This window comes from Pseudochaenichthys georgianus, chromosome 16 (genome assembly GCF_902827115.2).
Source record: "Pseudochaenichthys georgianus chromosome 16, fPseGeo1.2, whole genome shotgun sequence".
NCBI classification, from domain to species: Eukaryota; Metazoa; Chordata; class Actinopteri; order Perciformes; family Channichthyidae; genus Pseudochaenichthys; species Pseudochaenichthys georgianus.
This window is the reverse complement of record NC_047518.2, coordinates 14,182,301-14,205,258: the sequence shown is the minus strand read 5'-3', so window position 1 is coordinate 14,205,258 and position 22,958 is coordinate 14,182,301. Positions and strand designations below refer to the sequence as shown.

Here is a 22,958-nt window from a genome sequence, read left to right as displayed (position 1 = left end):
GAAAAACCATGAAGTTGGTGCCAAAAAGGGGTCATTCATCTGGGCTGGAATTCCAGCAGAACAAAAGCCAGACTGACCCTGACCAAACACCCACTCAGATATCACAGAAAGTTGTCCAAAGTCATCTTCTGGTTGGCTAAGCGGCCCCCACTTTCCTTCTAGAGAAATGGAGAGAACCTTCATTCTCATGTTGGTAGACTCATCAGTTTCCTTTTCTTTCTTGCAAACTTTTTCTACACTTCTTTCCTCCTCCATCTATCCTTTCTGACATCCTCACTCCCTTCCTTGCTGCGGAGGTCCCAAACTGGACCCCTGGCTCAGCCCTCTGCAGTCACATGACACAGCTTCAGAGATCCAGAGTTGTAAAGTACAAAGCCCCAGACTCAAAGTGCATGCATAGTCTACACACAGTTACATCAGAAGGCCACTGTGCTGTTGTCCCTCTGAGTAGAGAAAGCCTCACGAGAGCTGCCTCTGCACGTCCTTTCACACAAACAGGTAGGTGGTATCTTGTCTAATTTAATATAATGAAAACAGGGGATTTTAAATGATGAGAGGATTTGAGACAGTGTGAGCTTATAATGAGAGTTTAGTGACTTGGATATTAAAGTAAAAATGTATCAATTTGCAAATGTTGAGAAAAACAATATTTTTACAACCAGATCTCGCAGGTTTCCACTGCATTTTTAACCTCGTCCTTAGCAACCATGGTCATCTTATACAACTCTATAAGATCAGCATTGTATCAACCTGCCTTTCTTTCCAAGTACTATGCAATATGTATTTTAGATGCAACTTAAAATTAACATTCACTGATAGAAAAAGTCAAAATGTGAACTTCGTGCAGTTTCATTAGGGTTGTTTGATTATTATTGATTTAGGCGAAACTTAATTACATGCTAAATACAATAGTCACCTTTTTCTTACCAAATAAAGAGACACTCTACAGTAAAATACACTGTAAGCCAATTAATGTGTATTTTGCAATCTGCTACAAAACACGGATCCTCTCACATTCTCAGCCTTGACGAGGCAGTTCTCTATACTCCTGTTTACAGCTGACAACCTTGGCTAAAGGAATTGCTTTGACTGTCTGTAGATAATAATATAACAGATTAAGGAAAGCTTGTGGAAAGGCATTCTGGAGAACGTTTCAGATGTCTGATGCCACAGTAATTTGGTTTAAAGGTCCCATGTCACGGCCATTTCTACTGATCATAATTCCATTGTTGAGGTATACTAGAATAGATTTATATTGTGCAATTTTTCAAACTCACATTGGTTTCTCACAGCATCTCTGTAAAGTATGTACCCGTATTCACTCTCTGTTCTAAACGGCTTGTTGGAGCTCCGCCCCCCCCCCCTGTGAGCCCAGTGTGCTCTGATTGGTCGGGACGTTGCGAGGCTTGCTGCTCAATGATCTGGCTTACTGGTGTGGTCTCCGGGTCGGCGGGACAGCGCGAAACTCATGAGCACACACAAACACTCACAGCCGAAGTAAAAACAATAAGTGTAGCTTGATATTGAGTAAGAAAAAGGTTTATAACCGCTGTGAGAATGGGTCTGCGGAGAGCATTTCTCCGGGATCCCAACTCTCTATTACCAACCAGGGAGCTCTATGCAAGTCAATGGGACTCCCTGTTAGTTGAAAATGTACGCTCAAGGTCCTGGTGTGTGAGGAGCTCCGCGGATTGGTCCGCAAAAGAGAAATCTCCAACGAGGCGTTTTGGGGCAGCATAGACAGAGTTTTACTCGCTACAGGGTGTACTTTGAGGGTTTGTGACTCTGCAGACCGTTTACATGCATACAAACCTTCATAATACACAAGGGGACGGGTAATAACCAGAAAAGCATGACATGGGACCTTTAAGTGCCTTCAACATAGTAAAGTTTGACAATTTTTTTGTTGCATATTTTCGACATTACTATGTCGTTTTTTTTCATATTTTCGACATACTGTAGTTTCTGATATTTTTGACATAATATACTATTGAGTGTTTTCTGATATTTTCGACACACTGTACTATGTAATTGTTACTATGTTGCTTTACACATGCCTCTTTACACATAATATAGTATGTTGTTTTTTTCCGGATTTTTTTCGACATTTGTATTTTGTCATACTTTTGAGGTACGTAACTACTTAATTACTTCCACACTATACTATGTCGTTTTTTTTTACATATTTTCCACACAATAAAGTATGTCAGGTTTCTTTTTCACAAGCTATACAATATACATTTATTTTCTATTTTTGACATACTATACAGTATGTTGATTTATTTTAGATTTTTTGAGAAATTAAAAACAACATAGTATGTCGAAAACATTTTTTAAAACGACATTAAAGTATGTCTAAAAATCACACTAAAATATCTGTAAGAACGACACAGTAGTATAGTTTGTCTAAAATATGAAATAAAAACATATATGTTGAAAGAAACGGGAAAAACTACATAGTATAGAGTGAGGGAAATATAAAAAAATAAATGACATAGGATATTACATAAAAAACACATTAAAATTACACAGTAGGCCTATAGTATGTGGAAAATACAAAAAAACAACATATAATAGTAAATCGATAATATCAGATAAAAACACATACTATAACGAAATAGTTTATTTATGTTGAAAAAACAAAACAACAAAATGGTATATTATTTCAATAAATATGATTTATTATATTTTAATATATTAAATTATAAAATAATAGTAGCCTATAGTACGATGCAATAACACATGTCAAATATAGTGTGACACAATATCATTGACAATTCAAAGTAGGTTATGTGAAGAAAAATATATATGGATACCAGAATACCACTATACTTGACCTGATAGTAATTTTGTAACAACTGTGTGTGTTTGAGACTATCAAATCAAATCAAGTTTTATTTATATAGCACAGTGCTGTAATAAAAATAGCCTACAGTAGAGACGCTTTACAGCAAATACAACAGCACAGATTGTTCAGAATATCAGTATGAGAAAAACGACACCCTCTATCCTTAGACCTATATGCTCGACATGTACTTTACATGCTGGTCTTTTCAGATATGTAATAGTTTCATAACAAAGATGATGCAACCTACTCGTGTATGCAATTGAACTGCTGGCACAGTAAGAGGACACTATAGGTTGAGCAGGCCATTCTCTTAGGCAAGGACAGCGAACACGAAGGAAAGTCAGTGTGGGATTTCAAATATCTTGTCTTTATTGAGTGTGAAACCAAAGCCGGTGCACTCATTCAACTCACTCTGTAGCCTGTGTGTTAGTGATGTGTCGGTCGCGAACGAGCCGATTATTTTGAACGGCTCTTTGGTACGAACGAGGGGAACCGAGTCGGACTTGGTGAGAGCCGTTCTTTTTATCGTTCAATCGTTGATCCGCACTCACTGCCTGCCAAAATCCACTCGCCTTTTAAAAAGCTTATAGAGAGAAACCTATTAATATATATATTATTATATTATATGGCTCTATTTTCAGCCATAGGTTTCAGTACGAGGAGTGAGATGGGGTGGTTCTTAACGGAATACGCGCGAGAGAGAAGTCATAACAAGTACAGGTAGACGACGTGTTTTTCGGATGGAAAATGAGCCAAACGCGAAAACGCAGCAGCATGATGCACTTCAACCAAAACCCCAGGCAGTGATAAAAGTGCATCATTTGTAAAGGCAACATATCCTTTAAAGCAGGGTCAACAAATAATCTCCATTGCCACTTAAATACACAGTATCTAATATTAAGAGTTGCGTGAATTTCATTCAAGGCAAGGCAACTTTATTGACTTTTCACATACAGAGGGTACATTCAAAGTAGTACATTAATAGCCGCTTTCACACCAAGTATTACTGACATGAATAACATGGATATGGCGCCACCTTGTGTCATGTTTACAATGCAGATTATTGACATTAGGTCTGGCAATACAGTCAATCATTATCCATAAGATCCTTCTCCCTTCAAAGAGCCATAATTCCCATCACTACTGTGTGTGTTTAAAAGAGGGCTCAGGGCAGGCCACAAGAGAGGCTTCTCAATATTCAAATTTCCCCTCCTCGACTCCCCTCCTCGATACTTAGACCCGCCCACAGGAGATGCGAGCGGAGGACCGAGGAGGGGAACCAAGGAGAGAGGAGGGGAAGCAGCAGACGTTTAAAGAAATGAGAACTCCTCTCCTCTGAGCGGTCATATTAAAGCGACGTCCGTTCATTATTACGTGGCAACAGCTGCATCATCTGTCGAGTGTTTTGTCATATTTTATAATCTCTGTTAGATCAGCTGAACATTGTTCCCCCACATATTTACTTTGAATTCATTGAGAGTGCGGTATAATGAGGCAATACCAGGCTACAGATGCAGACACACACACACAAATATATTTATATAAATATATGCAATTTAAAGTATGAGAGCACTCTCATAATAACGTAACACAATCAGAGACTGGATATATCCCCCCCCCCCCCCTCTCTCTGGTCGCTGAAATGGGGAATTGAAATTACAGGCCAAAAGTTGTATTTGCAAGTATTAAAAGTAAGCAGAGGACACCAAACCAACTGAGACCTGTCTGTCCGCCGCATCTGCGCACTGTACAACACACACCGACACATTGTACAACACGCACCTACACACTGTAACCTACCACACACACATCTACACACTGTACCACACACACCTACAGCTCCTAAAGCATAATCAGGCTACAGCCGTTGTGTATTTTATTATGTGAAGCACTAAATGGTTTTAGAAAAATATCGATTCTTTGTTTGTAGATATCTACTAAACTAAAGCAAATAAAGAGAGTAGGCCTGTTATACTGAGTTATATATATTTTACACACTGCTCTGCTTTCTGCAGGACCTCACAGCTGTTCTCACTGTAAACATCGCGTTGCGATGAGAGCAGGTTCTAAAATAATATCCAGGGGTTGCATGCAGAGCTGTCATTGGCTGAGATAAGTCCGGCCGTTCGTCATGCCTCCACCGTTCCCGGAAATGCATCCGCGGAGGAACCATCAGTGTATCCTCGGTTATAGCTCCTCCAGAGAGCCTCCTCGACGCTCGATCCTCGGTGTGCATTTAGAGAAATGAGACGTCCTTCAAAATGGCGCGCTGAAATTAATTTCCGGGTCACTACCGGAGGACCGAGGAGTCGAGGAGGGGAAATTTGAGTATAGAGAAGCATAGACATATAAAGAGTAGACGCCGCATCGACCGCTGCTGCCTATTGGCGCTGACGAGCCGTGGGGCCGCCATCTTGGACCGGTCACCCGCTCCACTCAGTAGAGGCTTCTCAATACTCACATTTCCCCTCCTCGACTCCCCTCCTCGATACTTAGACCCGCCCACAGGAGATGCGAGCGGAGGACCGAGGAGGGGAACCGAGGAGAGAGGAGGGGAAGCAGCAGACGTTTAAAGAAATGAGAACTCCTCTCCTCTGAGCGGTCATATTAAAGCGACGTCCGTTCATTATTACGTGGCAACAGCTGCATCAGCTGTCGAGTGTTTTGTCATATTTTATAATCTCTGTTAGATCAGCTGAACATTGTTCCCCCACATATGTACTTTTAATTCATTGAGAGTGCGGTATAATGAGACAATAACAGGCTACAGATGCGGACACACACACACAAATATATTTATATAAATATATGCAATTTAAAGTATGAGAGCACTCTCATAATAACGTAACAGAGACTGGATATATCCCCCCCTCTCTCTGGTCGCTGAAATGGGGAATTGAAATTACGGGCCAAAAGTTGTATTTGCAAGTATTACAAGTAAGCAGAGGACACCAAACCAACTGAGACCTGTCTGTCCGCCGCATCTGCGCACTGTACAACACACACCTAAACACTGTACAACACGCACCGACACTGTACCACACACACCTACAGCTCCTAACGCATAATCAGGCTACAGCCGTTGTGTATTTTATTATGTGAAGCACTAAATGGTCTTAGAAAAATATCGACTCTTTGTAGATATCTACTAAACTAAAGCAAATAAAGAGAGCAGGTCTGTTATACTGAGTGATATATATTTTACACACTGCTCTGCTTTCTGCACGGGCCTCACAGCTGTTCTCACTGTAAACATCACGTTGCGATGAGAGCAGTTTCTAAAATAATATCCAGGGGATGCATGCAGAGCTGTCATTGGCTGAGATAAGTCCGGCCGTGCGTCACGCCTCCACCGTTCCCGGAAATGCATCCGTGGAGGAACCATCAGTGTATCCTCGGTTATAGCTCCTCCAGAGAGCCTCCTCGACGCTCGATCCTCGGTGTGCATTTAGAGAAATGAGACGTCCTTCAAATGGCGCGCTGAAATTCATTTCCGGGTCACTACCGGAGGACCGAGGAGTCGAGGAGTTGAGGAGGGGAAATTTGAGTATTGAGAAGCCTCTAGTGTAATTTGTCTGGCAGGCGCAATGAAGTGTCAGCGCATTTTATCAATCATAACTCGCTGAATACAAAACTGATTTTCACGGGGGGGGGTTTCTGCAAACGTCATATATGTAGGCATGATACCGGACACATGATTCGGCGTATTTTAATATTCATAGTAGGCTTAACAGCAATAGAATATTCTGGTATTTGATAGCCTATGTTATGTATGATAGGTATTTTGCAAAAGACACACGATATATAATATATACACACACACATAAAAAAACACTAATGGTCTATATATGATAGAGAAGCAGATTGTGTAGGCCTATACTCAGCTATTTTAATAAGTTGAAAAATGAAGAAACAATAATACATTATACATAGACAGAAGTTATATATCAGTAAAAATGAATATCTATGTCATAAAAAATGAAAATGTACTTCTACATCTATATAAAAAATGTAAATGTTCAAGTTAAACACAAGAACATGACACCACCCCGCCCAAACCATATTTACACAAAGTTGCTCATGACACCCGAATGCCCCGTGCATGCGGCTCCTCCAAAGCATGACTGAGAACCTCTTTCTCATATCTTTGTCTTTGGGAAACCATCAAAATAAAAACGGGAGATTTGAGAGTCAACACAAAAACATTTTAAGAAGGAGGTCAAGCTTATCTTCTTCCTTCTTCTTCCTAGATAGATTAGATTAGATTTTAGATTTAGATTAGGACCCTTTGTGTTTCAGGTGACAAAGACTTCGTCAGGTAATATGCAATGGGAGCCTTCCAATGTTCGTGTAGGCCAACCACCATGAACACAAGAGCCTCAGTAGCAGCATCGGTCTCATTGTTTCCATCACCCATGTCTACAAAAGCAGACATTGACTGGTTATGTGGATTATATTGCACATGTTTTCTGATGGCCATGTCATCCAACATGAGTGAAACACATCCATATTTAGCCTGGTCGTCCTGGCATCTTCTCTCCAGCATATCCAGCATCATCTTGTTCAGGCCAGGCTTGCCATCCACCGAACACAGCCACCTGTAAAAAAATTGAGAAGTAGCTATTTAACGTACTTGCAACCGTAATTTCCAAAAATGAAATTGAACAACATTAAGACTACCTTTTTGTTGTAGTCTCTCTGAGGTATTTGTATGCCTTTGGACCATGTAGATGGAGTGTGAGGGCACATTCTCTGTGGTCCTTGGAGTACTCATGGCCCTGCTTTGCCTTCAAGTCTATTTGAAGATCTGAAATTGTATGAGAAAAAATTAATAAGTCCCCTTCATATAATAACAAAGGAGTTTAATAAAGAGTGTAAGAGTAAGATGTACATGAATTTCAAAGTGCTAATTTCATCTTACCTGAGTAGAAATCAAGCCTCTTTGAGTTCTTCATTAATGAGGTTCTTTTCCCTCAAATCCCCCAAAAGAGTCCTCACTGTGGTCTCTGCCCTCTTTTCTCTAGCCATGGCATTCTTCCTCTCTCGCTCGAGACTCTCCACTCTTGCTAAAGCTTCATTGAGTCTGGCCTTAAGAGCAGTAGGAGAAGCAGGCGAGACATAGCTATGATCCTAGAAAGAGGGATGAACATGGTTTGAGTGATGTTTCACTTCACACACATCACTTTGACACAACTAGAGTATGGCCCACATTATTTCTTATAGTCATCACCTGTCAAAGCCACTGCCAGCATCATGCGTGTGTGTGTGTGCGCGTGTGTGAGTGTGCCAGGAATGCATGTTCAACATGTCTTCAATTGTGTGTGTATGTGTTTATTTGTGAGTGTGTTTAATATGAGTGGCAGCAAACAAGAGAGAATTTACTTTGTCTAGGACCATTATGAATGATGTTGAAAATAGAAATACTCACATCATTAGGCTGAGGTTGTGAGTGTGAAGCTTCTGGGTCGTCCTGAGGTGCCACAGACAGGCTCTCTTCAGCTTTTCTGGAAGGAGACGTAGTCCTGCCCTTTTCTGGCTAAAATGAAAAAGCAGAATACCACACACACACACACACACACACACACACACACACACACACACACACACACACACACACACACACACACACACACACACACACACACACACACACACACACACACACACACACACACACACACACACACACACACACACACACACACACACACACACACACACACACACACACACACACACCACACACACACACACACACACACACACACACCCCCACACACACACACACACACACACACACACACACACACACACACACACACACACACACACACACACACACACACACACACACACACACACACACAGACTCAGAAAATGCAATAAAAAGTGGTGTGTCCTATGCAGCCAGTGTAGTGCTTTGACCCAACATTGATTTTGAGCGAATTGGTCACATGACCTGGAAGGTATTGAAGAAATAAGCTCATTTTTCCATCAAAATATTAATATAAAATATTTAGAGTATTAAAATGCAATAAAAAGAGGTGTGTCCTATGAAGCCAGTGTAGTTCTTTGACCCAACATTGATTTTGAGTAAATCGGTCACATGACCTGGAAGGTATTGAATAAATAAGCTCATTTTTCCATCAAAATATTAATATAAAAATATTTAGAGTATTACAATGCAATAAAAAGAGGTGTGTCCTATGAAGCCAGTGTAGTTCTTTGACCCAGCATTGATTTTGAGTAAATCGGTCACATGACCTGGAAGGTATTGAAGAAATAAGCTCATTTTTCCATCAAATTATTAATATAAAATATTTAGAGTATTAAAATGCAATAAAAAGTGGTGTGTCCTATGCATCCAGTGTAGTCCTTTGACCCAACATTGATTTTGAGTAAATCGGTCACATGACCTGGAAGGTATTGAAGAAATAAGCTCATTTTTCCATCAAAATATTAATATAAAATATTTAGAGTATTACAATGCAATAAAAAGAGGTGTGTCCTATGCAGCCAGTGTAGTTATTTGACCCAGCATTGATTTTGAGTGAATCGGTCACATGACCTGGAAGGTATTGAAGAAATAAGCTCATTTTTCCATCAAAATATTAATATAAAATATTTAGAGTATTACAATGCAATAAAAAGAGGTGTGTCCTATGCAGCCAGTGTAGTTCTTTGACCCAGCATTGATTTTGAGTGAATCGGTCACATGACCTGGAAGGTATTGAAGAAATAAGCTCATTTTTCCATCAAAATATTAATATAAAATATTTAGAGTATTACAATGCAATAAAAAGAGGTGTGTCCTATGCAGCCAGTGTAGTTCTTTGACCCAGCATTGATTTTGAGTGAATCGGTCACATGACCTGGAAGGTATTGAAGAAATAAGCTCATTTTCCCATCAAATTATTAATATAAATATTTAGAGTATTACAATGCAATAAAAAGAGGTGTGTTCAATAAATGTATGCTCTAGAGTGAATTTGCTTCACATTCGCAAGATTGAGAAGCTGTCGATTTATTAAAAATAATAGTTTTTTTGTCTAATTGAAAAGTAATTTGTTGATGGTCCCTAAGTGAAAGCCTCGTTTCGCGGAGAAGATCTCCCCGTCGTAATACAGCCAGCAGCAGGGGAAACTGACGCTGCTGGCGGGTCCGCGAATGTCCGTCGAATATCCAACCTAAAACTAAATTCACCGCGGTTCCCACAACGGGGAAATTCACTTGTTACAGCAGCGATTTATAAAGTCTCAGTTGGCCATGAACATAATGTTTGCTGGCTACGATTTCGCTGGCGGACATCAATACAGTACAATAATATTATATTTACAAAATACAACCAATTATAATGTTGAATCTTACTTGTGAAAAGTAATCCCCCGACCCCTGTTCGCAATCGTCCGCCGATTTGCACAGCAATATGCTGCACAGTGCTCTGGCATCTTGTAACCTCTGCTGTCTATGGGTAGAATGTCTGTACAATATGGGTATTGGGTAGGATGACCGGTCCAAGATGGCGGCCGTATTTCTTGCGCCCCAGCAGCCAATGCGGCGTCTACTCTTTATATGTCTATGTTGAGAAGCCTCTAAGGTCGTAAACCGGTTGGGGGAGGGAAAGGGAAAAGGAGGAGTTAGTCTCACTGATCTCTTCCTCCTCTTTCTACACCCACGGGCACAGAGCACATGGTTGCCTGGTTTTGAAACCGACCTCCGGCCGATAGTACGGAGATCAGAAGTGTCATGGTGGTGCAAGGCATGTGCGCCTGTGCAGTCCCTCCCCCTGTCAAACGCAGCAGAAACAGGGAAGCCTGTGAATGCTGTGTGTTTGGAGGAGAATAGGGGGACTTGCGGTGTTAAAGAAATGATCACAATGGAGTGACGTCTTTGAGAGGAAAGAGGGAATAGAAGAGCTTTCTGGTTATGTTCTGAACAAGGTAAGATGAGATAGTCTGAGACCTTGTTAGGAAGATGACCTGTATGTATGAAGGTAATATGGGTTGTTGGATTTCCTGGTTATCCTAGAACTAGATAGCTTATCTCCTCCACATGCTAACCTGAAAAGGATGAAAAAGGACAAGGGTTTTACACATATACAAATATTTAAAAGCAGGACACACTTTGATCATGTTTACCTCACGTAGTCAGCACTTCTTCATTGGTTCAAACATATTTAGGATAGGCCTCCAGATCAAATAAAGGAAGTCTTGTTCTTACATTTTTCTATTAAACCTAGTAGCAGTGTGTCAGTGTGTGAAAGGTCAGGCATCGCTTCGAGAGGCAGAAAACAGGGACACTGGGAAGGTCGTACTCAGTAACACTATTAGCCCTGCTATGGTGTATTTACTGAAACTTAATTTAAATATATTTGATATAATGTAGTTAGAACACTAATCCTGAAACACTTTTAATGTTTGCTATATTTTTGTCCCTAGGGATGGCACAGTCAGCAATAGGTCCAGACTAAAAACACTCAACTATTATTGGATGGATGGCTGTGAAAGTTGTTGTTAGCATGCTAACATGTTAAAATTAGGGCTGTCAGTCGATTAAAATATTTAATCGCATGATTGTCCATAGTTAATCGCAAATTAATCGCACATTTTTGATCTGTTCTAAATGTACCTTAGAGGAATATTTTTCAAGTTTTTAATACTCTTATCAACATATGAGTGGACACATATGCTTTATGCAAATGTTTATTATCATTTGAACAATGACAAATATTCTCATGAATATTAAACACAACAACCTCTGAACATTACAAATATTCGCCTCAATTCAACCTGGAACCTCTCATACAATAATACAATACAAATGGTGTGTGTGTGTGTGTGTGTGTGTGTGTGTGTGTGTGTGTGTGTGTGTGTGTGTGTGTGTGTGTGTGTGTGTGTGTGTGTGTATGTGTGTGTGGGTGTGTGTGTGTGTGTGTGTGTGTGTGTGTGTGTGTGTGGGTGTTTGTGTGTGTGTGTGTGTGTGTGTGTGTGTGTGTGTGTGTGTGTGTGTGTGTGTGTGTGTGTGTGTGTGTGTGTGTGTGTGTGTGTGTGTGTGATGGATCGTTGGAGCTATGTGCAACTTAAGGCATAATTATTATGGATGCACGATATTGTTTTTTTTAAACCGATACCGATAACTTCCTGCTTCTCAAGACCGATACCGATAACCGATAATAATATATATGTACCTGTAGTTTTTGCACACCTGGTGGTAAAAAAGAGACTAGTAGTGAGCAAATGACATGAGCATTACTACTATGAACAAAACAAAGCCAAGAACAGTTTTGACTCTTCAAAGTGACCATATTTATTTTCCCAAATAAAGTTCTTGCCTTTTTCAAAAGCCTCGTCGATAGGTAAAAGCCCCGGTGCCTTTGCAGCTGGCTTTGGATTCGCCGCTAGTTTAGCAGCGCAGGCGTCTTCGTACGCTTTAAACACACCATCGTAGCGATGGCGATGCTTCAGGTGACTGATCAGGTTCGAAGTATTGTAGCTCGTTGCCTTTTTCCCTCCTCGTGGAACTTCTGCATTACATTTGTTACAAATAGCAAGCGAACTTTCCAACTCTGAAACTTTGAAATAGTCCCATACTACCGCCGACCACATGTTTGTTTACTGTCCTGGCTTCACGGCCGCACACCATTTACGTCACAGCCAGGCATGAGTTAGGGAGCGCTGGATTTGTGAAGAACTCCCCTCTTCCTAAACCACTAATACCACAGTACTGGCAAAACGGGAGGAGCCGAGTGAAAAACAAGCGCCCCTCATCAGCGCAGTATCTTTTTCTTTTTTTTACCCAAAAAAGATATTTTACGGGGCGGCCGAGGAAAAAAAATACACATGCGTTAAACGCGATAAAATAATTAGTGGCGTTATTTTTTTTTGCGTTGACGCGTTATTAACGCGTTAACTTGACAGCCCTAGTTAAAATACAAGATGGCTTAACAATAAAGGAGAGACAGCAAACGCATTTCGTGGCATCTGCAGGCAGTGGCAAGTCCTTCCGGCATATGCCACAGAGGCCGCTACTCTGTGGTAGCTGTGGCAAGTCCTTCCGGCATATGCCACAGAGGCCGCTACTCTGTGGTAGCTGTGGCAAGTCCTTCCGGCATATGCCACAGAGGCCGCTACTCTGTGGTAGCTGTGGCAAGTCCTTCCGGCATATGCCACAGAGGCCGCTACTCTGTGGTAGCTGTGGCAAGTCCTTCCGGCATATGCCACAGATGCCACAACTTGCCGAGGCATCTGCCGCTGCTCAACAGGAGTTGCCACAAGATGCCTGAGTAAGAGAAGGTTTACTGTAGCTGCCACTCGCCTTCCGTGGCAAATGCAGCTATTTAAACCCGTATTTATCGTGTAAAATGTCGCTGTTTAGGCATGACTATATCGAACTGATCTGTACACAGGACTGATGTGCGATCTCTATTTTTAAAAAAGATTATACATTATCATTTCTATTCGATTTTACTTGGAGCATGGTTTTCTAAAATAAACAAACGTGCTATATTTATGATGAAATATTGACCAGTGAGGGTTGCAACGCCCTTGGCAATTGTCGCTTCTTGAGGGGAGTTTCCACTGCTTGCTACGATAAACCAGGTGTATGACTAATAAAGACAAATAATTAACAAATACATATCTGTATTGACACAGCACTGGTGTGGCTACTTGTGTGGCACTTGGCTACAGACTTAGGGCAGCTGTAACTGATTGCAGTTGCCACTGCTAGTGAGATGCTAAGGTTTACTTTATAAATTAGGCAAAGGACTTATATTTGCCCCATGCCTTCAGCAGCAGCAGGCCATTCACTTTGATTTGAACCAGTTATGAAATGTCATCATTTCGACAATAGAGAAATTCTACATAAACGTTATCTTGCACTTTTTATCGAACCATCTCTGTTTCTAACTTTCAATATATTTAAAAAGAGATCTCTCTCTCATCTGCGTGCGGGGGCGAGGCCTCACAGACATGCTGCTGCGCTGTGCACACCATGCGTGCACACAGTTCTGCCGGTAATGAATATTAGGATACATTTTGTGAGGAAACTTTTCCACCAATAATTCCAATAAGTTTCCAAAATGTACTCACTTCAGGTTTACGAAAGTAACTGTATTAGTTGTTTTTCAAATGTAACGCGAGCTGAATACAGTTAGGCTACTTGGTTTTTGTATTCTGATTACGTAATGCCGTTACATGTATTCCGTTACAACCCAACCCTGTGTAGGCCTACATATCATCAGTCCTGTGTACAGATCAGTTCGATAAAGTCATGCCAAAACAGCGACATTTTACACGATAAATACGGGTTTAAATAGCAGCATTTGCCACGGAAGGTGAGTGGCAGCTACCGTAAACGTTCTCTTACTCTGGCATCTTGTGGCAACTCCCGTTGAGCAGCGGCAGATGCCTCGGCAAGTTGTGGCATCTGTGGCATATGCCGGAAGTACTTGCCACAGCTACCACAGAGCAGAGCCATATAATAGAAGAGTTACGACATCTCCGTTCACTCCAATGGACCACTTTTTTACAGCAATGGCGGATCCTGGAGCCTCTCAATCGTTCCCCGGAAGTTAGCGCCAAGGCTGGCAGAGCTGTGGAGTTGCAGCATAATAGACCGTTCGTGACGGACTTTTAAAGGTAAGAAGAAGTTTAAAGATTTATATTGCGGATATTATCAGTACATCTGATTCAAATTAACATGTGTATTAAAGGATGTCAGTGGATTATCCCTAAATTAGTAGATTTAGGGAACGTTTACAGATAACAGATTAAGCTAGCATACCGAAGCAAGTTAGCAACACACGTTGAACAGCCTTTCAATTGTAAATTCCGTTCTCTTAATGTCATTTCGTCCAACATGTTGAATTAGAGAAGAGGGGCTTCTAAACGGGATTGTATGCGGGGGTGGAGGGAGTTTAATATTAGATAAATATAACTTTGGTGCGTGTAAGAGTGAGTGTTTTTAGCAGAGCCATATTGTGTCCTTGTGATTCTGTTGATTATTACCTGTCTGTATAATGTTGCAGCTCAGCTGATTCTGGATTGATGGCAAAGGGAGAGGGACTTAAGTGAGAGTGAAAACACAAGGTACGTTTAATACTACTGTTTTATATAAGTAAACACCTTATCTCCCCAAGGCATTTCCCGTCCAATAGGTGTGCTGTGTGTGTATAACCCTTTCTCCTGTCTGTTACTCCCTCTTTCAGCACAAGAACCAGAGGGGGATTCAATGGAGCCTGAATACCTGCACTGAGACCCTCACCCTGCACCATGAGTCTCAACTCTCAGTGTTTTTCAAGCCTTTCCCTGTTTTTTTGTATTAAACAAAGCATTAAGCTTTCCCAATGGTGTGGTTTTCGTTTTGTGAAAAAGTGAAAATGCAGTGTTTGTATATAATTACATCACATATTTTTTTGCTGTTGGTCGTGAAATTGCTCCTGCTGACTTGAGCCAGCCATTTTTTCCTCCGCTCTGTGTCAGTGGGGAGGCCGTACATTCATACTCCTTTCTCTGAGCGATTTGAGCATCCCCAGGCAGCACAGCAAACCATGGTGGCGACTAGGAGGCAGCACAGCAAACCAGGACAACATGGAGGAAAAGGCACTGACAAACTGCATGATATGCTATTCAATGTTTATTGAATTCCATGTATTTGCAATGGATGTTCCTAAAACAACACATTTAACATCATCATCATATGCTGCTGCTGCTGCTGCTGCTAGTCCTTTGATAGTCACCTGTCGGTCTCCTGTCCTTTCTGAAAGCCATAAAGATGACATTAGTCATTTAGATAACTTGTGTCCTCAATTACCAGGGGATTACTGAAACTACCATGAATTTAAGAAAATGGTAGAAATGAATCTAATCTGAATTTTAAAGCATTACTTTAGATCCCCTCCCTCTAAATGTATCAATAAACATTAGAAAGTGATGCTCCTGACTACCATACAAGTTTAAGAAGATAATATTGGTTTTAAAGAATGCAAAGCTATAAATAAAACAGCAACAGGCTCTTTAACCAAGGCACTGTTAGCCTAACATGTAAACTAGTTGTTCACACTAATCCTAATATTAACACTTAATATTAGCAAATTCGATTTTATTTTTTAAAACATATTGATGTAAATACATACACATATCGATTTGTTGTATAAATATTGCAAATCAAAACCTTTATTCACTAATAATTACCAAAAATCGTAGTTCTATCTCCTGTTATCAATGCATTCACATTGCCCGCCATGAACTTCCGGGGAACGATCCTCGTCTACATGAACCACGTGACGATAACCGTTTTTGGACTTCCGTTGTCGTAACTCTTCTATTATATGGCTCTGCCACAGAGTAGCGGCCTCCGTGGCATATGCCGGAAGTACTTGCCACAGCTACCACAGAGTAGCGGCCTCTGTCAATATGGTCTAGCTGCGGCCGCGGCCAGTACACGTCGGTACACGATGGTACACGACACGCCCACCTGACACGACACTACGGTGGCTGAGAGGCACCACCGTTAAAAGCGAATTGACGAGATTTACATCATACAGCCCATGTAGTATAAACATTGATTTTAATTTCTTACAGTAGGAGAGGTTTTGGGGTTTAGGAGGGAGGAAGGAAGATTAGGTAAAACGGTAGGGAGTGGTTAGGATGGGGGGAAGGGGAGGGTTAGATTGAAGGGAGGGAAGAGAACTGCTACTCGGGAACGTTCAACTGGGTAGTTTATTTAGTTTAAAAAAAAGTATCCAACGAGTTAGAGACCACAAAGGAAGTGTAGTACCGCCGTTTGGCCACAAGACTCCGGGGCACTCCTGGGGGCTTGGTTCAACCTCCACTGTCCGCGGCCGCAGCTAGTGTCGTGTCAGGTGGGCGTGTCGTGTACCATCGTGTACCGCCGTGTACTGGCCGCGGCCGCAGCTAGACCCTTCTCGCCTCTGTGGCATTATGCCGGAAGGACTTGCCACTGCCTGCAGATGCCACAAAATGAACTAGGCCCTACTGCAGGGGTCTGCAACCTTTTTGACCAAAAGAGCCATTTTGCTCCTTTTTCCAAAACATTTTTTTGTCTGGAGCCGCAAAACATATTTCATAGTTTTTTATTGTTGTATCAGACAAAAACTACATTTTTTTTGCATTTATTAGGCTATTTATTACATGATATAAAACTGTTAACCTCTAATAAGAAACAAAGAACTCTTATAAGGAGAATTAAAAATAATACACCAGCCTACTTGGGGAGTCCTCTGCACATTTGAAGGAAAAAAAAATATTATTAAAATGGGCCCACTTTGAAATAAATAAAACATATAGCTGCACCCTAAACAGAGTTAAAGGTAGGGTAGGTAAGAATGGAGAAACCAGCTCGACTGCGCTAGAATTTGAAAGTACACAACCGGAAAAAATATGCCTCTTCCTCACGCTCTTCCTTCAGACTTTCTTACAGAGCCCCTCCTCCAACACACACGAACGCGCACATGACCAATGAGGGCACGAGATAAGTTTGTGCACAGATGGAAGGCTGACAGGCAGGTAGGCCATCCAGTTATTTTAGCCGGAACGGCTCAGATGATTGGTCGTGCTTTTTACAGTACTACGGCTTCCAGAGATTAATTTTTGTATGTATTTATTGTCAAAGCATATATATATATATATATTCATTGCCATCGGGATGTTAAGAGCATTCCATGGAATATAACAAAGTGTTTTCTGAAATAAATTACATACCCCATTGAATTATGACTGAAGATCGTCAGCTGTCTTCCTCTCCCTTGTTGTTCCTTGATACGTAAAGGCTGCACCACCGTTGACAACTTCTCTCTACATATCAAACATACCGGTAAACCAGCATCGTTTGCTGTGAAAGCAGATAACTCTGTCCACACAGAATTAAATCCTGTGTTCCTCCGGTACTTTTCTTTGATTTATCCATAGTTCGCTCATCGAGCCGGGGGTTATTCGCCTCCAAGACAAGGCGGGACCGTAGCAGGATGTGACGCATATTTTAGTTGACCTAATTAAAACCGTTGTTTTTTATTTATGTGTCACAGTATCACCTCAAAATACAAGATACGAAACATTTTCAAACATGCAACACAATATAAATAGTCCTACAAATACTTGTATTTTATTTCCTTCTTATTTTTGTCTAAGCTCAAGGGAGCCAGAGCAGAGGGCTTAAAGGGCCGCATGGGTTACCGACCCCTGCCCTACTGCAATAAAGTGGTAAACATGCTAAACATTACAGATAAACACCTTCATTCAAATGTTATTATCACTAGCATGTTAGCAGGTTGAACTTGCTAACATGCTAATGATAATAACATTTGAATGAAGGTGTTGAACTGCTTTAGTTTGTGTGTTTGATAGGGCTGCGCAATATGAGGAAAATATGCAATAACTACAATGTTAAACACTACAATTATTCGGGGAAAAGTTGAAATGTCTTGTTACTCCAAGTTTAGCAAAGACAACTAATGTATTAAAACAATTTAACACATTCATAGAGTTTTTGAAAATAAAAGGCTGATATTCCAATTTTAATAAAATATTATCTCAATAAAAACATGGGTATTTCTCTATTTCCATTTTAGTGAAGATTTGCAGTGTACTAATAAACTGTCCTATTTTGTGTCGGTTTTTAGATTGCGAGATCTGCATTACCTGATTGACCTCATTCCAGCCTCCATTATGTCGCTGCTGACTCACGTGCTGGCATGCCTGTTCGGCATGGGCTCCTGGGTGGCCATCAACGGGATGTGGGTGGAGCTGCCTCTGGTTGTAACAGAGATCCCAGAGGGATGGTATCTGCCATCGTACCTCACAGTCCTCATCCAGATGGCCAACATAGGTCCCCTCTTCATCACTCTGATGCACCGCTTCCGCCCAGGGGTGCTAGATGAGCGTCCAGTCATCTACTGCATTGTAGGGTTGGGGATCGTTGCTACATTCCTGCTGGCTTTCTTTTGGAGGCAGACAATGACAATAGGGGGCTCTTTGCACAGTGTGCCCCTGCTGGTGTTAACCTTCTTGCTCTCTGTGGTGGACTGCACCTCCTCTGTTACATTTCTGCCTTTCATGATGCGACTGCGTCCACAGTACCTCACCACGTACTTCGTAGGTGAAGGCCTCAGTGGGCTGGTGCCTGCACTGGTGGCTCTCACTCAAGGTGTTGGGTTAGTCCACTGTCAGAATGCCACTTTGGCTGTGGTAGCCAATCAAACGGCTGATAATGCTACTATGGTTGGCAGTGGAGAGCTGCAGGCCATCTACCAGCCAGCTCGATTCTCAGCCCAGGTGTTCTTCGTGTTCCTCAGTGTCATGATGGTTGTCTCCCTGGTAGCCTTCATCCTACTCAACCATCACCCATCTGTGGCTCGAGAGAGAAAGAATGACTTGTACTTCAGTGGGGATCTGGCTCCTGGCAAGAGAGAGCAAGGGTTGTCTCTGCACGCCCAGACACCAGAGCAGAAGCCTATGATCAGCCACCTGGAATCCAAAAGGGAAGCCAAGAGCTCTTTTGGGAAGGGGACGTATAGCAATCTGGAGGTGGTGTTCATCTTTGTTGTACTTGCGTGGGTCAATGCTCTGACCAATGCAATCCTTCCCTCAGTCCAGTCCTACTCCTGTCTGCCTTACGGGAACAAAGCCTACCATCTATCTGCCACAATGGCAGCTGTTGCCAATCCAGTGGCCTGCTTCATTGCCATGTTTTTGCCGATTAGGTAAGAATAATTATTAGAACCATCTTTTTACCTAACATTTGTATTTTATATAGAGGCTGAGATGTGTATGTCTCTTCCAGTAACATTGCATTTAAATAAATACAACTCAGTCATAATTGAAAATGCCTAGTTATCAATGCACTGGGAACCCTTTTAGCATAATTTTCAACGTGCCGGGTAGCCTATTAGACATTACTTTGTGAATTAAAACAAAACTACTATATTAGTTTAGGCTAATACAAACATATCTAATTGATACGTTTTTGTAAAATATCATGGTTGTGGTTTGACTAAGTTTGGTTGCTATGTCACTTAAATGAAAATTGAAGTTTAGCTTGATACAGGACAAGGGAAACAGCGACCTGCGAGAACCTCCTTTGTTTGTCCCTTCCTCTGCAGACTTTGTTGAACTTAATACTACATCACCTGATTTCCCCCATTAATCATAGTTTGAACACGTTGCTCCTACAGGTCACTAGAGTTTGTTAAGCTTATAGCTTATTAAGCAAAGTGGATCAGTGTAAAAAAAAAGCTCAGTTTTACCATATGTATTCATTTTTTGTTTCCAGATCTCTCTTCTTCATGGGTTTCTTGACCATGTTTGGGACAGGATTCGGAGCCTACAACATGGCCATGGCTGCTCTTAGCCCTTGCCCCTTGCTGGTCCACAGTGCCTCTGGAACTGCAGTTATAGTAGGATTCTTTTTTCTAACAATATTCACATAAAAAATGTGAAATATGTCACCTAATAGCTGTTAAATGTGGATGTCTTGCTCTGTCTTGTAAGTGCTACACCTCATATAAGAATGAAAGTACATTATGATCATAATCACATGCATGGTCAGTTCTCAAACAACTTGAGGTGCTATGTTATTTGCAGAATTACTCAACCTTGTTTGAGCTGATTAAGACAAAACTATCAAAACTTGTTTGCCAATTGAACAGTAATTTGTTGCACACTGTATTTGCTTTTGATGGCTTTGTTACTGCTATCAGGTTGATAGCCTTACACACAGGTGAAAAAGTAACAGCAAGTGAACAGGGTACAAGTTAACATGTCTTAGCATGGCTTTTTAAGAACCACTTTCAGTAATCAGTGTCCAAAAACTTTAGTTTAGTATAGTAGCTTTTAAAAAGACTTATGGTTGGGCTTGTGGCCTATCAAATCAGAATTTCCCTTGCTAGATATGTTTTAAACTAAGTTTTATTAGTTTTTCCTAACAAATATAAAGTTATTCACAGAAAAACACAGTAGACTGAAGGCTTACATGGCTACAAAAACATGTTTTGGGTTTGAGATTTTTGTAATGTATTATATTGATACATTGATACCTGTGTTGCAGGTGTTGGCCTGGATCCTCTTTGTCCTGTCGCTCTCCTACGTGAAGGTCACCATCGGGGTGATTCTCAGGGACGAGGGCTACAGCGCCCTCGTGTGGTGTGGAGCAGTGGTGCAGCTGGGCTCCATGCTTGGTGCTGTATCCATGTTCCCATTGGTCAGTGTCTATGGCCTTTTTAGGTCAGGTGATGCTTGCAACACCAAGTGTCCAATGTAGTGAACAAGTAAGGGATAATGTGCAGCGACGCGGTCATTCGCGTCGGGCTCCTGATCAGCCTGTGTCAGTGTTCTTTTCCCCATAATGACCAAGTCGCTGCACATTATCCCGCTTATTACATGGCCACATTCTCAACAAAGTAACCTTATGACTCCCAATATTAATTGAAATGCTTTTATGGATTTAGAAAATGATTTTATTGATTTAAAAAATAGTTGTATGTATTGATTTAAATTGACATGCATCCGCTAAGAAAAATAGTCCGTTGTTACCGTTTGAACTAACGTAGCAACGGCAGGAACTGCTTCGATAGCGTTTTTGAGGAGCTTTTTGATTACAGATTTGAAAACATCGCTGCTTGCTTTAAAAGTAGCACAATTCATTATGTCAAACCTTGGAAAGTATCTAGATATCCCTGCCCTAATGCCAAAGTAACTGCACACTGAATATGTGTCGCCGTTTGATGTCTATGTCTGGACCGCTGCGTAAAAAGGAGGGTTTCTGCCCCGTTACTTCTCCGCTGTTTTCTTGTACCTCTTGTCTTTTTCTTTTCTTCACTGGGGACTCATCAGCCACTAACCATTCCTCCAAATTACTGTGCTCTACAAATATATTAAAATGAATGTTAAAATCCTCCATGTTGCTATCACACGACAGCGGAAAACTAAAGACAATCAGACAGTTTGCTTGCTTTTCAAACTGTTACATTTGAAAAACTGTTAGAGCGTCTCTTGTCTTGTCAGTTTGAAAAGCCAACGGTAGGAACTGCTTGCGTTTTTGAGGAGCTTTTTGATTACATATTTGAAAACATCGCTCCTTGCTTTAAAAGTAGCACAATTCATTATGTCAAACCTTGGAAAGTATCTAGATATCCCTGCCCTAATGACAAAGTAACTGGCAACTGAATATGTGTCGCCGTTTGATGTCTATGTCTGGACCGCTGCGTAAAAAGGAGGGTTTCTGCCCCGTTACTTCTGCGCTGTTTTTCTTGTCCCAGCCCAACTGTATACAGTTACATCGACCGGACTTCTTTCTGAAGATGTGAGCGTCCTTAACAACGGTCAATAAGTCCTTGACAGCGGTCTGTCTGTTCGGTATTAACAACGTGTCACGTGTTCTGAATTGACCAATCAGAATCGAGTATTCAACTAAGCCATGTAATAAATATGTTTAAGTTAAACACTAAAGAATAATTTGCGCTTATTGTAGATGCACTGAGCAGTAGCACTCCCTGATGCAATTTAACTAATTTGCTCTTATTAGAGTCGCTATATGGTAGATTTATTTTTCAAAGAAAATATTTATTGATTTATGGAGTAAGCTGGCTTAAAAATGTGCCTTAATTTGACACTCTAAAATATGTGTACTTGTTTTTGGTGTACATGCTTTGTACTGTATTTGTTACTTGTATGGAGAACCTATTCAACAATACCAAATAAAACACATGTTTTATTGCTGCATTATTTTGCATATCATTATAAATATTCACTTTATCTTCAGTTGGCTGGAGAAGAAGACTTTATGCTCATTAGTTGAGGGGTTGACGAATGTATGATGTTAATTGTATTTGGTTAAAGTGACATTATTAAAAAAGATATTGAAAAGGGGCAAATGTGTATACAAGATAAGAGGGGATTGTAAGACGAAACAATAGAAAATAATAAAGACACTTCAATAGAATGAACAAAGTGTAGCCCATTCCTCTTTCCCCCTTTTCTACACAGAACCATTCAAGTATTTGTCCATACTTAGATTGAGTCTCAATATATACTAATTAATATGTTGCATTACACAACAGATCAGGAAACTCAGAAAAACATTGCAATATGTTCCA

At 41.0% G+C, this 22,958-nt stretch overlaps 1 protein-coding gene and 1 long non-coding RNA gene across 3 annotated transcripts; one reads left to right on the top strand and one right to left on the bottom strand.

The window, feature by feature from the left end:
* Positions 1–304: 304 nt before the first annotated feature.
* Positions 305–22,584, top strand: LOC117461485 (riboflavin transporter 2-like). 2 transcript variants are annotated; one of them, XM_034103375.2, is made up of 4 exons: positions 305–498; positions 18,489–19,568; positions 20,138–20,261; positions 20,912–22,584. In XM_034103375.2, the coding sequence occupies exons 2-4, from the start codon at positions 18,535–18,537 to the stop codon at positions 21,122–21,124; spliced, it is 1,371 nt and encodes a 456-aa protein (XP_033959266.1). In that variant the 5' UTR covers positions 305–498; positions 18,489–18,534; the 3' UTR covers positions 21,125–22,584. The 2 variants fall into 2 exon arrangements, with proteins under 2 accessions (XP_033959266.1, XP_033959265.1); XM_034103374.2 differs by lacking the exon at positions 305–498 and adding an exon at positions 10,648–10,788.
* On the bottom strand, positions 6,547–10,466 carry LOC139435325 (uncharacterized). Its single transcript, XR_011644602.1, has 5 exons — positions 10,217–10,466; positions 8,277–8,384; positions 7,770–7,978; positions 7,529–7,655; positions 6,547–7,446 (listed from the first exon to the last, which is right to left on the bottom strand). It is a non-coding gene; the product is annotated as an uncharacterized lncRNA (long non-coding RNA).
* Positions 22,585–22,958: the final 374 nt, after the last annotated feature.